General features: G+C 26.0%; 1 protein-coding gene across 1 annotated transcript; it reads left to right on the forward strand.

Annotated features, from left to right (window-relative positions):
- The first annotated feature begins 1,654 nt into the window (after window positions 1-1,654).
- LOC114190976 (syntaxin-121-like) lies at window positions 1,655-2,824 on the forward strand. The gene is made up of 2 exons (XM_028080081.2): window positions 1,655-2,141; window positions 2,466-2,824. Exons 1-2 carry the CDS (start codon window positions 1,658-1,660, stop codon window positions 2,822-2,824), a joined length of 843 nt encoding a protein of 280 aa, XP_027935882.2. The 5' UTR covers window positions 1,655-1,657.
- The last annotated feature ends 13,521 nt before the right edge of the window (window positions 2,825-16,345 follow it).

The raw sequence follows: 16,345 nt of genomic DNA on the forward strand, positions 1-16,345 counted from the left end.
AGAAGGAAAAAAGAAGAATGTCAAGGGGTGTACTTGAAAAAAGAAAACGTAAGACGGAAGAAGATAAGATGTGGAGCTTAAAAAATATTAGATGAGAATTTTTTTTACTAATATATATATATATATATATATATATATATATATATATATATATATATATATATATATATATATATATATATATATATATATATATATATATATAAGGATATTTTTGTGGATTAAAGTTTAGCGGGTACGGGTATCCACGGGTACGGATACTATGATACCCATACTCGTCCCGTTAACATGTGGGTATCAAAAATATTCGTACCCGCGGATAGCAGGTATCCATTCTTAATATCCGTTTTCTATTCATTGCGGATTTTATTCGCGAATACCCGCGGTTACAGATATTTTTGACATCTCTATTTACATTCACTTAAATCAGGCACAAATATATTTAGAAATGTTACATATAAATAAAAAAAAATTAAATATATTTTTCCTTAATTTTTAAATAAAAAATGAAGTTAGTCAAACTTTGGACTTATTTAGTCAATTATTCATTGTCTATTATATTTCAAACAAAATATTAATACATGTTTACATATGACATCTAAAAAAATATCAATTAATTATTTTCACTTTCAACTATGCCATCCAAACAAATCATGTGTATGCTTATTCATATCATGTAAAAAAATATCCATTAATTTGATACATATCTCACCTGATTTTTAAGGTTGTTTGTATTAGATAAAATGGAGGAAAAAGATTTAAGAAAGAAAAAATAACAGAAATAGATAATAATTAAGTAAAAATATGAGATTTGGATGAATAAATATAAAAGAAGTAAGTAAAAAAATATTGGTTCACATGCTTAATAAATAAAAAAGAAAGTGAAAAGAAATAAATAATATTAATAATATTAATAATATTGTCATAATAATAATAATAATAAAATATTTATTACTTTTACTCTATTATTTTGCTTGTCTTCTTTGTGATACTGCATCCTCTTTATAATTCGCTCATATCTTCAATCTTTCCCTTATAAATAAATAAAATAATGTAAATGATCTTATTTTTAAAATTCATAGTCTTACTAAGTTAAAAAAATAAATAAACAAATTTAATCATATAAAATTGATATAAAAACACATTACAGTTTAAAAATAGTAATAGGTGCATTTGGATTTACATTTATTTAGTTTCTCTCAAAGTAAACTTTTGAATTCAAAAGTTATCACAATATTTATCTAAAAGATGAAATTGAATATTTCAAATATTCTGTAATGTATTATTGTAATATGCTTACTTGCCTTCAAACCTTTTCAAAATTAATCAGATTATATCTGTTATCATCTCAAACGGAAAAAACAAAAATAAAATCAGAAATTATCTGCTATCTATTCGATCTAATGTAGCCCAATTTTAACTAACTCACTATTTCCTTTATGTTCTTCAATCTTCGTTCCTTTCTTCTTATTAATTATCATAAACTCTTTCTTTCTCAATTTTCCTTTTATCATAACACTTTCTGAACTTCGTTTAAAGTGAAATCACGAAAACCACAACTCGCTTACGTGAAACAATAATGCAGGACTTGTTGTCCACCACCTCCTCCTGCCCCAGCAACCGGTTTCCGCCGTCGTCCGGTCACAGTGTCATCGAGATGGCAGGCGGCGGCGACGACGACGACGGAGCAACGAGCCTGGTCACGTACTTCGGCAACGTGGAAGCAATAACGGAAGAGCTGAACGAGGTGGAGCGGTTGAAGCAGAATCTGAAGAGGTCTCACGAAAAAGGCAAGACCCTTCACAATGGTAAAGCCGTGAAGGACCTTCGCTTCGCCATGGAAGCTGACGTGGCACTCGCTCTGCAGACCGCGAAGCTCATCAGGTTCAAGTTGGAGACGCTCGAACGCGCCAACGCCAACCACCGGAGCCTCCCCGGTTGTGGACCGGGTTCGTCCTCCGACCGGTCCCGAACCTCCGTGGTGATCTCCCTGAGGAAGAAGCTGAAGAACTCCTTGGACGGCTTCAATGAACTGCGTCAACAGATAAACGCAGAACACCGTGAAACCGTCCAACGCCAATATTTCACTGTCACCGGCAAAAATCCCGACGACGAAACCCTCGACCTCTTGATCTCTTCCGGTAACACAAATCCTTCTTCCTCATTTGTTGCGTTTTTCAAGTAGTGATTACAGCGATACATAATATACTTCCACTCTCTTCATATTTAACAGTATCATATAACAAATAGTTATTGTATACAAGATTTTTTATGTGATTAAGAAACCCTAGGTTATGATATTAGTGTTTGTTCTATTGAGTAACTGATTCTAAGAAAGCATTAATTTTGGTCTGCATAATATGCAATCCACTTACAAACAATCTATCTGTGACTTTCAAATAGACATTTACAAATTTATGTTGAACAGTTGAAGTGAGTGAGATGAATGTGATTTATTGTTGCAGGTGAGAGTGAGAATTTAGTAGAAATAGCGATTGAGCAAGGTAGGGGAAGAATTGAGGAGTGCATTAATGAAATAAAAGAGAGGCATAATGGGATGAAAGAGTTGGAGATGAATCTGAAGGAGTTGCATCAGGTGTTCCTTGACATGGCAGTGCTGATTCAATCTCAAGGGGAGCAATTGGATGATATAGAGAATCAAGTGGCAAGAGCAAACTCCTTCGTCAGGAATGGGACTCAGAATCTGGAAAGTGCAAGGAAGGAGCAGAAAAACCACCGCAAATGGGGCTGCTGTGCTATTATCCTTCTTCTAGCAATTGTGTTGTTTCTTGTGCTCTTTTTTGTCAGGCCATGGCAAAAGTAATACAACCGGGGAAACCACCATTACTCTCCTCTTCCTACAACAACTTAACCTAATTACCATTCTTATTATATCTTTCATTCATCTTCAACCTTTCATGTTTTGGGATCAATATCAAGGTGCAATGGGTGATTGATTTCAACATTATTTGGAAGCAAGTCTACAGGGTGACCAAAGGTTAGAGGCTATAATTCTACATCTTCTGCAATCAGGGAGAGCAAAAATGTTGTTTATTCTGTAACTTCTGTTGAGTAGATTTAGGAACTTTATTTTTCCAGTCATTTTTTTTTCTTGTAACATATAGTTAGGTGATAGTTTTACATAGTCATTGTATAGTTTTTTTTTTTTTCTTTTTTTAAATGGAGTACAAGATAATATTAAATTAGTTTTCCATTTTACATGAGATGAAGTATTTTAGTAAAAAAAAATGATTCTACCTGAGAACTTAAGTTAAAATACAATTTCTAAACTTAATTAATACAATTATCTTTATTAAATATTTCTCTTGATAAATAAGCTATACTTAAACTTTTATATAGTGATCTAAAAACCTTATTTCTCTGACAGAATTTTCAAAAAACGTGTATATTTGGAAACAAAAAACTAAATTTGAAGTTAATTAAAGAATACGTTTTAAAATTAATATGTTTAAACAAATAGAATTATGGACTTAATTGTTTTTCACTTTTACCAAACACTTCAAAGAAAGCATAATCATGTTGCAAATTTACAAGAGTGTTATTAGGTTTGAACTGTGAATCCAATTATAGCTGGCAGAATTCACAAATTCTAATTTACTAATGAGCGTCACAGAATGGCACTGGTAGAAAGGAAAGCGAGCACATAAATTATGAACTTACAAAGTTTTCTTCTTCTCACTTTCTAGACAAAAATAATTCCGGGTGCAACCCATGAAATATATCTGATTCTATATATGTTCTAAAATTAATCAGCTTATTCAAATAAACTTTCTTACAACAATATGAAGAAAATCATTTGATTTTGTACTTGAAGAAATCTAGATTCATTCTCATATCATAAATTTAACAATTCACTTATATATATATATATATATATATATATATATATATATATATATATATATATATATTATACGTAGTACAACTTAAAACTTTTATTAGCTTTTTCTGACATTTCGCAATAAAAAAAATTGAAACGATTGTTATTATAAATATATTATTATTTTAAAAATTAAATTATAATAGTTACTTTATTTTTAGTATACTTTTATTTTAAATTAAAATAAAAAATTATTTTATTTTAAATTAAAAAATATTTTTAGATTTAAGATTAATGTTGTAGTTATACTATTATTTTTGAACTAAAAACAAATTGAATGTTTTTGTATTTTCATGTTAATTTATTTGATAAAAAAGTACATCCTCCGTCTGAATTACATCATTATTTATTGACCTAAGATAACGTTTTTCCATCGGTACAATCACACACCATTTTAGGCATATTTTTGAAAATATTAAGAAAACTAATAACAATAATAATAAAATAATACAGAAAAAACAAAAGGCGAACTAAAAAATATTTTTTATGCATTACTTTTATCCTAAGAATTCCTAAATTGGTAATTATGAGTTAAAATTTTATCGTAGAGAACTCTAGTCATCATTTACACATAATGGTAAATTAATCAAATTATAAGTTATTTCAGTTTTAATTCCAATTACTTTTTAATGAAGCAAAAAAAATACCGAAATTTCCATGATGTGAATATATACCTGCTACTTTGCGTCCTAGGGCTAATTTGGCACGTGGGATTAGTTTAGTTATGATATAAGCTATCAATTAATCACTCTATTATATGTTTATTCGTACTCCCATCATTTCCTTATTTCTTTCTTTATTTAATTTTTCAATTTCATTCTTGAGATTAAAAAAATTAAAATCAAAGATAAAAGTGAAATTCTTCTTACTTTTAAATATTTTTAAATATTTTCTTATTTCGTTTTCCTAAACAAAAGTTAAAACCATCGAACTTTACTTCCTGTTTTCTCAGAAAATGATAAAAAGATGTTTTGTTTTCATTTTAAAATGAAAGTACGTGTAAGAATAATTTGACTGATAAAAGGTTTTTTTAATAGCTAAAATGATCATTATCTTTAACGAATACATTGAAAAAAACAGCTAGAAAAACATTTACAAGAACATTAAAATTAAGTTGACGATATATTCTTTTTCCTCATTTAAATAAAATAAAAAGTTAAGAATTAGACAGTAAAAAAAAATCATATTTGGTGAGAATTTTCGTATAAAATATTTATAGAACTTCACAAAATTTACCAGAAAATCTACATTCATTTATTTTTATACAAAAATATAAAAAAAAATCTTACAAAATATATATATATATATATATATATATATATATATATATATATATATATATATATACATATATAATAGCGAGGAAAAACGACAAGGAAGAGAGAAGATAATTATTTTTAATTTTACTTTATACGAAAGTTCATCTAATTTTAGTAGTTGGTGTCAATGATGTTAGCGTGTGGATAAAAAGCGAACACACACTTTAGGTGGTATAATGTGAAGTTCTCAACATTTAAAAGATTCAAAGTTTTATCATAATTTTTCCAGTTTCAATTTTTAAAAGATTCAATGATTGCCCACTATTTTTATACTCTCGATATATAAATAATAATGAATTGGATGACTTTTAATATAATTAATGTAAACTTAATTCAACAATTTTATTACGGTAATATTTGATATAATGATGATATAAAATTATTTTATATTGTCAATACATAATTTTTTTAATGTATTAATTAAATATAATATTATTTATTGCAATAAAAGTATAAATGATTATTTTTGTTTTCATGTAAATTAAAATAAATACGTACATGATATTTTCACAATTTTTTCTTTCTTATAATTTGAGATGAGACGATATCTTTTAAATGATTTTGTAATATAAAAAAATAAAAAATGAAAAAATAAGAAATCATTTCAAATTACATAAAATTATCAAAATTTAGTTGAAAAAAATTATCTTTTAATGAGAAATGATAAGGATAAATAAGGTAAATTTGGTAAATAAAATAAAATCGAAAGCAACGTGAATGGACACATATCTATAACAATACATAAAAGAATATTTTCTCTTTTTGTGTCCACATTTCAAAATTTCAGTTTTATCCTTTAAAATATAATTGTTTATTAAATTTTTGAAAATTGACCATTAAACGGTCTATTTCTACTTCTTTTTTTCTCTATTTATTAACCGTTATTCTTTCATTTTTTTTATATATTTCACTTTATTTTTTATAAATATAATTATATATTAACTTAATAACATTACAATATCATCACCATATCTACAAAATACATAAACACAAACACAATAGCACCTGTGTTTATGCTAGTATAATGAAATGAAATAACTCCACCAAGTAATAATAACACACAGTTTTGTTATACCACCATTTTTATGGTTAATTTAAAGATCTAAAAGTGATGATATTGTATTTAAAATGTATTTATTATATACATTAGAAATATAAAAGTGTAATGAATGTTTTTTTTATTAATTGAACTAGTTTATTCTAGTTACTCAAAAACAATATTTATGTATAATATATTATATATCATGACTTGTTTGGTGTAATATATGTGTTGTACAAGTCTACTCATCAATTATTATTTTTTTTGCTGTAATGGATAAATTAATCAATCTTTAATTGATACGATTATTCTTGATTAGGTTTTGGTTATAAACCCTTACAAATTAAAGAGGTATTTAAAGTTGGAACATTCCTGATATGATGCAGTGGTAACTTTTCTATAGTGAGAGTCATTTTATACGTAAAGCTCAAACTTAAAATCCAAAGATTGACATGTACACTTTGGATCAATCACACGTATTAGTTGATACAATCCTATATGTATGTAATAATTTTGTAATCACAAATTGAATAAATTTTAGGGATTTAGTTAATAATTAATTTCAATTTTTATAATATTAAAATATTTAATCTCTTTGATAATTTTGATTAAAACATTTAACATTTTTTCTCCAATTGTAAAATTAAATATTGTGAATACAAGAAGTCAAGTTCCGTACGTAAATATAAAATTTGAGAGATATGATTATAATTCAAAGAGTAAATAATAAATATATTGAATAAAATAAGCATTAACGTATTTTATTCTTACTTTTAGTCTAAAAAAAGAAATATAATCTTACTATAACTACTTTAATTATGTTAGTTTTACTTTGTTTAAATTCTGTTAGTATAATTAAATATGTAATTAATTATTACATGTTTTAATGTTAATATTAGAGATTTTATATTTTAAAAGTAAAAGAGAGAAAAGTCCTTTTATAATTCTCTTTAAAGTTAACTATAATTAATATTAATTTCTTTTAATATGTAGATGAAAACTATTAAATACCAAACCCATATTAATTATCTGAGTAAAATTGAAATAAAATTAACGAAAATAAAATTTGAAGACATCAAATATCTATCACTAACTACTGTAAGGACTGCTTGGCCTATAGTTGTCAATCGTATAAAAAAAATTTAAGTTTAATATCAAACCACTTTTGTTTTTATTTTTATACTTTATTATGCATTAGTTACTGTGTTTTACGTATGAATGCACATTTAACCTAGTACCTTTGTTAGAGTGGGCAAATAGGGACATGGCACGTGTCATATTAAGATATGATTAAGGTTTAGATTTAATCTAATTTTCATCTTATCCAATTAAGTTTATGGGTTTAACTTTTTATTTAACAATATCCAACCTGAGTTTGCCTCTGCATTAAAGTTGGAGTATATTGACATTATTATCTCTTTAAGAATACATTAAAACGAATATTTTCAATATATTTATTACTTAAGATCATTAAAAGTAGTTTTTAAAATATTATAATTTAAAATAGTTATAGTTAATCTGGTTTCAAAGATCCCGTTAAAGCATTAACATTTAATTATAATGATATGGAATATTTAATTATAATAATTTTGTACTTGAAAATAAATACAATTGCTATTTTTTAATATAAGTATTGTTATGAAAATATAACCATATAGAGCATATAATTCAACAAAATGTTTTGATGTATGATAAATATTATTGAGACCAATAATGACTTTTTAGTTCTACAATATTATACATTTTCATCTTCTTTGTTTATCTGCTATTTATTTTTTTCATTTTTCATATATTCTTTTTATTTTCAGTAAGAAAAGCTACTACTTTCAAAATTATATCCACGAGCAACATTTTAATTATAATCTCTATACTATAAAAATCATATATTATATATTGACTTTTGAAAATAAAGTCAAATCGATAAAGTAAATCTCAAGATTTTTATCTTGTTCTAGTTGATATTAAAAATAATGATTATAAAACAATGATACGATATAAAATTTTAATATTAAAATAACTTAAAAATCTAAATGAAATAACAATGAAGAAAAATAGCGACTAATTAACTTCAAAATTTTAATTAGAAAATATGAGTTTTCAATGTTACCAAAATATAACTTAAGAATATAAATGACCAGAGAATAGAATAAAAGTTCTCTATTTATAAATATGAATTATATATATATATATATATATATATATATATATATATATATATATATATATATATATATATTATTCAATTTTGTTCTAAAAAATATCATTTTGCGGGGACTCGCTTGGAACAACAATTTCTTTATTTATAATTTTTTTAATGATTTTATTTGTTATATTTTTCTTTTCTTTTCCAGTTATATTTAAAAGGATGACATAAAAATAATTAAAAATAAATCAATTTACAGAACTCCTAGTTTGAATAAATTTTATTAAAAATTATAAAATTTGAGAGTCTCGTAATTTTTTATTTTATAAATATGGTTCTTATTTTTTAATCTATAATCTATAACAATATATATATAAAATATAAAGGAGATTCCCCTTTTTGTGTCTACTTTTTAAAATATCGATTTTACCCCTTAAATATAATAATTTATTAAATTTTTAAAAATTGACCGTTATTTTTACAAATTTTTTATAAAATCATGTCTCTGTTTCTTCTCTTCTTATTTATTTATCAATGGTTATTCTTTTATTTGTTCTGATATATTTCACTTTTTTTTAATAAATATAATTTTAATATATATATATATATTAACTTAATAACATTATAATATTATCACTTATTAATATAATATCACGCATATTTAAAAAATGTATACACACATGCGCGATAGCGCCTGTGTTATGCTAGTAATATATAAAGAGATTTTCTTTTTTGTGTTCACATTTCATAATACCAGTTTTACCTTTAATTATTTTAAAAATTAATTATTTTATAAATAATTTACTTTTACCCTTCATTCTAAAAACCTCTTTTATTTTAAACTATTATTTTAAATTTTTTTTTACATATCTTTTTTTTTAATTTTACATTTAATAACTATTTTAAAAATTAATTATATATTTGTTATTGATCTTAACTTAAATTTTTTGAAAATTAAAAAATGCGAACACAAAGGCACGACAGTACCTTTGTGTTCGCTAGTAATATATAAAGAGATACCTTTTTTGTATCCATATTTCGTTATTTCAATTTTATCTTTAATTGTTATTTTAAAAATTAATTATTTTATAAATAGTTTATTTTTAACCGGTAGTCTAAAAATCGTTTTTGTCTTCAATATTTGTTTTAAAAACTTCACTTATGTACATATTTTATTTTTCTAATTTTTCGTTTAACAACTATTTTAAAAATTCATTATATATTATTGGTTGAAGTGAACCGAACCGAATCGAATTGAACCGAATCGGACCAGACCGAACCGAACCAAATTGAACTGGATCAGACCGAACCGAACCGCACTGAACCGAGTTGAACCGCACTAAACCGAACTGAACCGAACTGCACTGAACCAAAATGAACCGGAAAAGACCGAACCGAATCGCACTAAACCGAAACGAACCAGACCAGACCGAACCAAACTGAACCGAACCAGAACGAACCAAACTGCACTGAACCGAATCGAACCAGACCAGACCAAACCGAATCGAACTGAACCAAACTGAACCGCACTGAACCAAACCGAATCGAACCAGAGTGAATCAAATCGCACTGAACCGGACCGAACTGAACCAACCTGGATTAGACCAGACCAAAATGAACTGAACTGAACCGAACCAGACCGAACCATACCAAACTAAACCAAATCGAACCAAACTGAACTTAAATACTCTTTAGTTGTGCTGAAATTTAAAACACCTCCAAACAAGAGGAGAAAATTTAAAGGAAAATTTAACACTTTCATAATTAATTAATATAGAGCAAAAAGATAATCGCTTTGTAATATGCTCAACAAATGTCATACCCAAAAGTTTTTTCAGCACCAACACCACAATTGTAAGGTCCCTCTTAAACATTTGAAACATAATGTTTTTCCCCAAGTTAAATATAGCAAATGTATAAACAATAACATAAACAAACTGTATATTTTCAATAAAAAAATTTCAAATGACAAGTTTGAATTGGTTTGTATTCACCTTTCATACAAATAACAATTTTGTCAAAGTGGAGATTATAAAGTTTCGAAATTTGTAAAAGCCTAAATATTTAAGAAAAATATTAGAAGACGATGAAAAAAAATGTAAATGGAAGTAGGGAAGCATTGAGTATAAAAAAATGAGAAGAATGCAAAAGCCATATAAGAGAAAGATAAAATGTTAGTTAGGATTAAGGTTCAAAAAAAGACATACCATTGGAGTGGGATATGAGATGTTAGAATTGTAGTGAAGATGGTAAGGTGGGACGACGAGAGCAAGATGACATGACCTTATATAATAGTGACAAGGATGAGAAGCTCACAATCATTGTCTCAGTGGTGGTGATTAAACTAAAAAAGGAATGTGCGCGGTGTTCAGGATAAGAGATCATTGAAGAAAATGAGAAAATAAAATACATAATTCAATTAGTGATCAGTTAACCAGTAGAAATTCAGTATTTTTAAAATAAATGGTAAACCAATATTGTTTAGATTTTTTTTGAATTTCTTTTACTTTAATATTTAATTTTTATTAAAAATAGTTTTGTTTTTTTTTTTTACTTTCATATAATACAGGTAATTATAGTTAAGTTTAGTTAAATTAATTTTGTTTATCTATAACAATATGTAAAGAGATACTCTTTAATGTCCATATTTCGTTATTCCAAATTTACCCTTAATTATTTTTTTAAAAACTAAGTATTTTATAAATAGTTTACTTTTAATTGTTGGTCCCAAAACCTCCTCTTTTGTCTTCAATAGTTGTTTTAAAAACCTCTCTTATATAATATTTTATTTTTCTAATTTTACCTTTAACAACTATTTTAAAAAGGTTTAATTACTCGAATCATACCCATTTTGGTTCGAAAATTTCAAAATGGTACCCACTTTGAACTTTGTCTCAATTTAGTACCCAATTTTGATTATTGCATCAATGTAGTACCCTCCGTTAAGTCTTCACAAAGGACGTTAACTATCTTGCCACGTGTCAACCTCTGGATTTTTTATTTTTTTTTTATTTTTTTTTAAATTTTTTTTAAATTTTTTTAAATTTTTTTTTTAATTTTTTTTAATTTTTTTTTAAAAAAAATTGTCACGTGGTCAAATCCTTGATGTGACATGTGGCATTGTCAGTGACACGTGACAAGGTATCGCCACGTGTCAAGGTACTTGGCAAGTGTCATTGTCTTCATTTCAACTTAGTCCCCACATGTGTCTATTTGTTTCAATTTAGTACTTATATATGTTTATTTGTTTCAATTTAGTACCCAATTTATTTGTTTGAATTTTATTCAAATATATTTTTTTTAAATGGAGAAATATTGTATCTCTTTTAAGACAAAAATTATTATTTATATAAATGTTATATTGATATTTGTTACTAAAAATGAGTTATAAAATTAAGGATTGAAATTTATATTAAAGTTAATGGTAAAAGTCATGAACAATATATTTGTAAGTCATTTTTAATAACAAATATAAATACAACATTTATATAAATAATAAATTTGGTCTTAAGGGAGACATAATATTTCTCTATTTTGTAAAAAAATATTCAGACAAAATTAAAACAAATAAATTGGGTATTAAATTGAAACCAATAAATATATATGGGTACTAAATTGAAACAAATAGACACATGCGGGGACTAAGTTGAAATGAAGACAATGACACTTGCCAGGTACCTTGACACATGGCGATACCTTGCCATGTGTCACTGACAATGCCACGTGTCACATCAAGGATTTGACACGTGACAATTTTTTTTTAAATTCAAAAAAATAAAAATTAGAAAAAAAAATTAAAAAAAAATTAAAAAAATTAAAAAATCCAAAGGCTGACACGTGGCAAGGTAGTTAACGCCGTTTGTGAAGACTTAACGGAGGGTACTACATTGATGCAATAATCAAAATTAGGTACTAAATTGAGACAAAGTTCAAAGTGGGTACCATTTTGAAATTTTCGAACCAAACTGGGTATGATCCGAGTAATTAAACCTTTTAAAAATTAATTTTTATTAAACTAAACCGATCCGAATTGAACTGAACCAAACTAGACCAGATCGAACTGAACCAAACTAAATCGGATCGGACCGAACTGAACCGCACTGAACCAAATTGAACCGCACTGAACCAAATTGAACCGCACTAAATCGAACTGAACCAAATCACATTGAACCAAAACAAACCGAACCGAACCAGACCAAATTGAACCATACTAAATTGAACTAAACCAAATTGAATCGAAATTAACCGGACCAGACCGAACCGAACCGAATCGCACTGAACCAAAATGAACCAAACTAGACCGAACTGAACTGAACCAAACTGAACCACTCTGAACCGAACCGAACCGAATCAAACCAAACTAAATCAAATTGCTCTGAACCGGACCGTACTAAACCAAACCAAACCAGACCGAACCAAACCAAACTGAATCAAAATTAAATACTCTTTAATTGTGCTGAATTTAAAAAACCTCCAAAAAAAGAGGAGAAAATTTAGAGGAAAATTTTTCAATTTCATAATTAATTGATATAGAGCAAAAGGATAATCGCTTTGTAATGTGCTAAAAAAATGTCATACCCAAAAGTTTGTTCAACACCAACACCACAATCGTAAGGTCCCTCTTAAACAATTAAAACATAATGTTTTTTCCCAAATTAAATATAGCAAGTATATAAACAATAACATAAACAAACTGTATATTTTCAATAAAAAATATCCAAATGACAAGCTTGAATTGGTTTGTATTCACCTTTTATACAAATAACTATTTTGTCAATGTGGAGATTATAAATTTCCGAAATTTGTAAAGGCCTAAATATTTAAGAAAAATATTAGAAGACGATGAAAAAAAATGCAAATGGAAGTAGTGAAGCATTGAGTATAAAAAAATGAGAAGAATGCAAAAACCATATAAGATAAGGATAAAATGTTAGTTAGGATTAAGGTTCAAAAAAAGACATACCAGTGGAGTGGGATGTGAGATGTTAGAATTGTAGTGAAGATGGTAAGGTGGGACGACGAGAGCAAGACGATATGACTTTATATAGTAGTGACAGGGATGAGAAGCTCACGATCATTGTCTTAGTGGTGGTGATTGAACTAAAAAAGGAGTGTGCGCAGTGTTTAGGATAAGAGACCATTGAAGAAAATGAGAAAATAAAATACATAATTCAATTAGTGATCAGTTAACCAGTAGAAGTTCAGCTTTTTAAAAATAAACAGTAAATCAATATTGTTTACTTTTTATTAATTTTCTTTACTTTAATATTTAATTTTTATTAAAAATAGTTTTTTTTGTTACTTTAATATAATAAAGATAATTATAGTTAAGTTTAGTTAGATTAATTTTGTTCATCCCTAAAAGATAAAATAATTTTATAAGAATGACATATTCTTAAATATAAAAAGAAAATAGAAGAAACAAAAAATCATAACAAAAAAATAACCAAAATAACGTACAACTAAAGGAAGATATAAAAAATATTCGTGAGACTTATCGTTATTATATTGGTCAAGTCAATTTTATCAATATTTTTTTTACAAAACAATTAATGCTTCCTTTTAATATCTTTTATTTATTTATTTTTTAATTCCTTGATTATTTTTTAATCTTTCGTTACTTTTCGTTTTATTTCAAAAGGTCCAAAATGAACATTTTACAATCTTGATTTATCTTAATAATTCCTTTTAAGGATACATTTTTATATGATTGAGTGTACACATAATTCCATGTTATAATAAAAGTAATCAAGTCTACTACGAGAGAGATATTAGTCTATCCCAATGTAGATGTTAAATTTTGTCTAAAATAACTACAAATCTCTTCTACAGTGGCAAAATATTAAGAGTAAAGATCCAAAATTTATAAACCATTTTGAAATTTTCATTTAATAAACAACAACTAGATAATCAAATCAAAGAGATGAAGAAGCACATGACTTTTTCAGTAAGCACATGACAATGTAAATGCAATAAGTATGAAGGAAGGAAATCTCTAATACATTTAAAGGTTAATCAACAAGTAATTATAAAATATTTACAAGAAGAATTAAAAAATACATTTTTTACTGTATTAAAATAACGTTAACAGATGACTCATTGTGTCTATTCTTTATACATTGTTATAGATGAATGAAAATTTGCGCTCCTATGATTTCTAACAACAGTCACATGTTTCAAAACAACCTTCTACCCTTCCTAAAGGGACTTCAAGATTACCTATTCAACAAGATTTTTGGAACAAACTTTATGAAATTCTAAGAACATGATTTCCAAAATAGGGTTTTTGAAAAAAAAAATTGAAATAGAATTTCTAAAGCATATGAAATACATTTTGTAAAGAGCTTTCTATACCAGAATTTTCAAAATAAGCTTTCCAGAACATATGAAATACTTTTTTAGATGAACTTTTCAGAACAAACTTTTGAAAACATATAAGATGCAGTCTGGAATAGGATTTCAAGACCAAGATTTCCGAAACAAATTATTTAGAACGTGTTTTCTTAAACAAGCTTCCCATAAATTATCATTGGTTTACACTCTCTCTAATTGCTTCCTCTAAAACGGATTGCAGCAACAATGGAGAATGGAGGTGTAGTGACAATGGTGACGGATGTGGAGGCTCAATAGCCGCAATGACATGGTTCAACGATGAAAGATATTTTAATATTTTTGCTTTTAGCATGAGAGTTAAACTTAACTCAAATTTCTATAAAATATTAAAAAATACGAACAGACATGCGCAAAAACGCATGTGTTTTTGCTACAACAACAAAAATCATTGCGAATCCATACTCACTACAATAACAATCTTTGTGTTTATCAAAATATATGCATCAATGAGGTTATTACTATTTCTTCAATATTTGTATACCATTACATATACATTTAATGTCTTATAAGTAAATAACAATAATCAATGATATTTTTTAGTTCTTTAAAACTCAACAACTTATAAACCATGTCTTCTACAAAGAATTAAGAAGACTACTTCAAAGGTAAATAAAGATTTTTTAATTATTATTTATACATAATTCAATTGATACATAATGTTTCTGTTATTTGCATATATATTAACAATAATATTTAGTTTTTTTAAAATGCAGGAAAGCTGGAACACATCCTAGACATCAATCTTTATTTGGCCTCCCAATTCTAAAGAAATGTTTAAGAATGTAAATCTATGATATTTTCATTTACTAATTTTTTTTCTACATCATGTATGTAGTAAATATATATTTCAGTTTTTGAACGAATGTATATTTATAGACACCTACTAAAATAGTTTGTATATTTATAGATAACTACCATTGACTTCATCACATATAGCTCATTAACTCCAAATTTTGATCAAATGTATTAAATATCAGTTGATACACAATCTTACAAATTAGTAATTTACTATTTTCTTTTTCAACCAATCTACCTATACCCATAATAAATTGTCATTGATTATTCTCAATATTGTACATATAGATACATAAAAAAAAAGCGAAAAACAAACACATAAGTGCGACATGGTCTGTATATAGATATGAATTATATATATATATATATATATATATATATATTATTCAATTTTGTTCTAAATTTTTTTATATTATTTATATAATTTTTTTAATGATTTTATTTGTTATGTTTTTCTTTTCTTTTCAAGTTATATTTAAAAGGATGACATAAAAATAATTAAAAATAAATAAATTTACAGAACTCCTAGTTTGGATAAATTTTATTAAAAACTATAAAAATTTGAGAGTCTCGTAATTTTTATTTAATAAATATCGTTCTTATTTTTTAATTTCTAATAATCTTGATTTGAAATTGGTACTATAATATACAGCACCACGTTAATTATACGATGTAAAAAAAAAAGTTATCTTGAAAGAGAGGAATAAATACTAAAAAATTATCTATACAAGTTTATTTTAGATAAGCCTTGTACC

The sequence above is a fragment of the Vigna unguiculata genome, chromosome 1, assembly GCF_037176805.1.
Source record: "Vigna unguiculata cultivar grain cowpea cultivar isolate G323 ecotype 2 chromosome 1, ASM3717680v1, whole genome shotgun sequence".
Lineage (NCBI taxonomy): Eukaryota > Viridiplantae > Streptophyta > Magnoliopsida > Fabales > Fabaceae > Vigna > Vigna unguiculata.

Coding starts and splice junctions, on each gene's coding strand:
- LOC114190976 (XM_028080081.2), top strand. CDS start 1,658: ATGGCAGGCGGCGGCGACGACGACGACGGAGCAACGAGCCTGGTCACG. Junction 2,142..2,465: donor CGACCTCTTGATCTCTTCCG/GTAACACAAATC, acceptor TTATTGTTGCAG/GTGAGAGTGAGAATTTAGTA.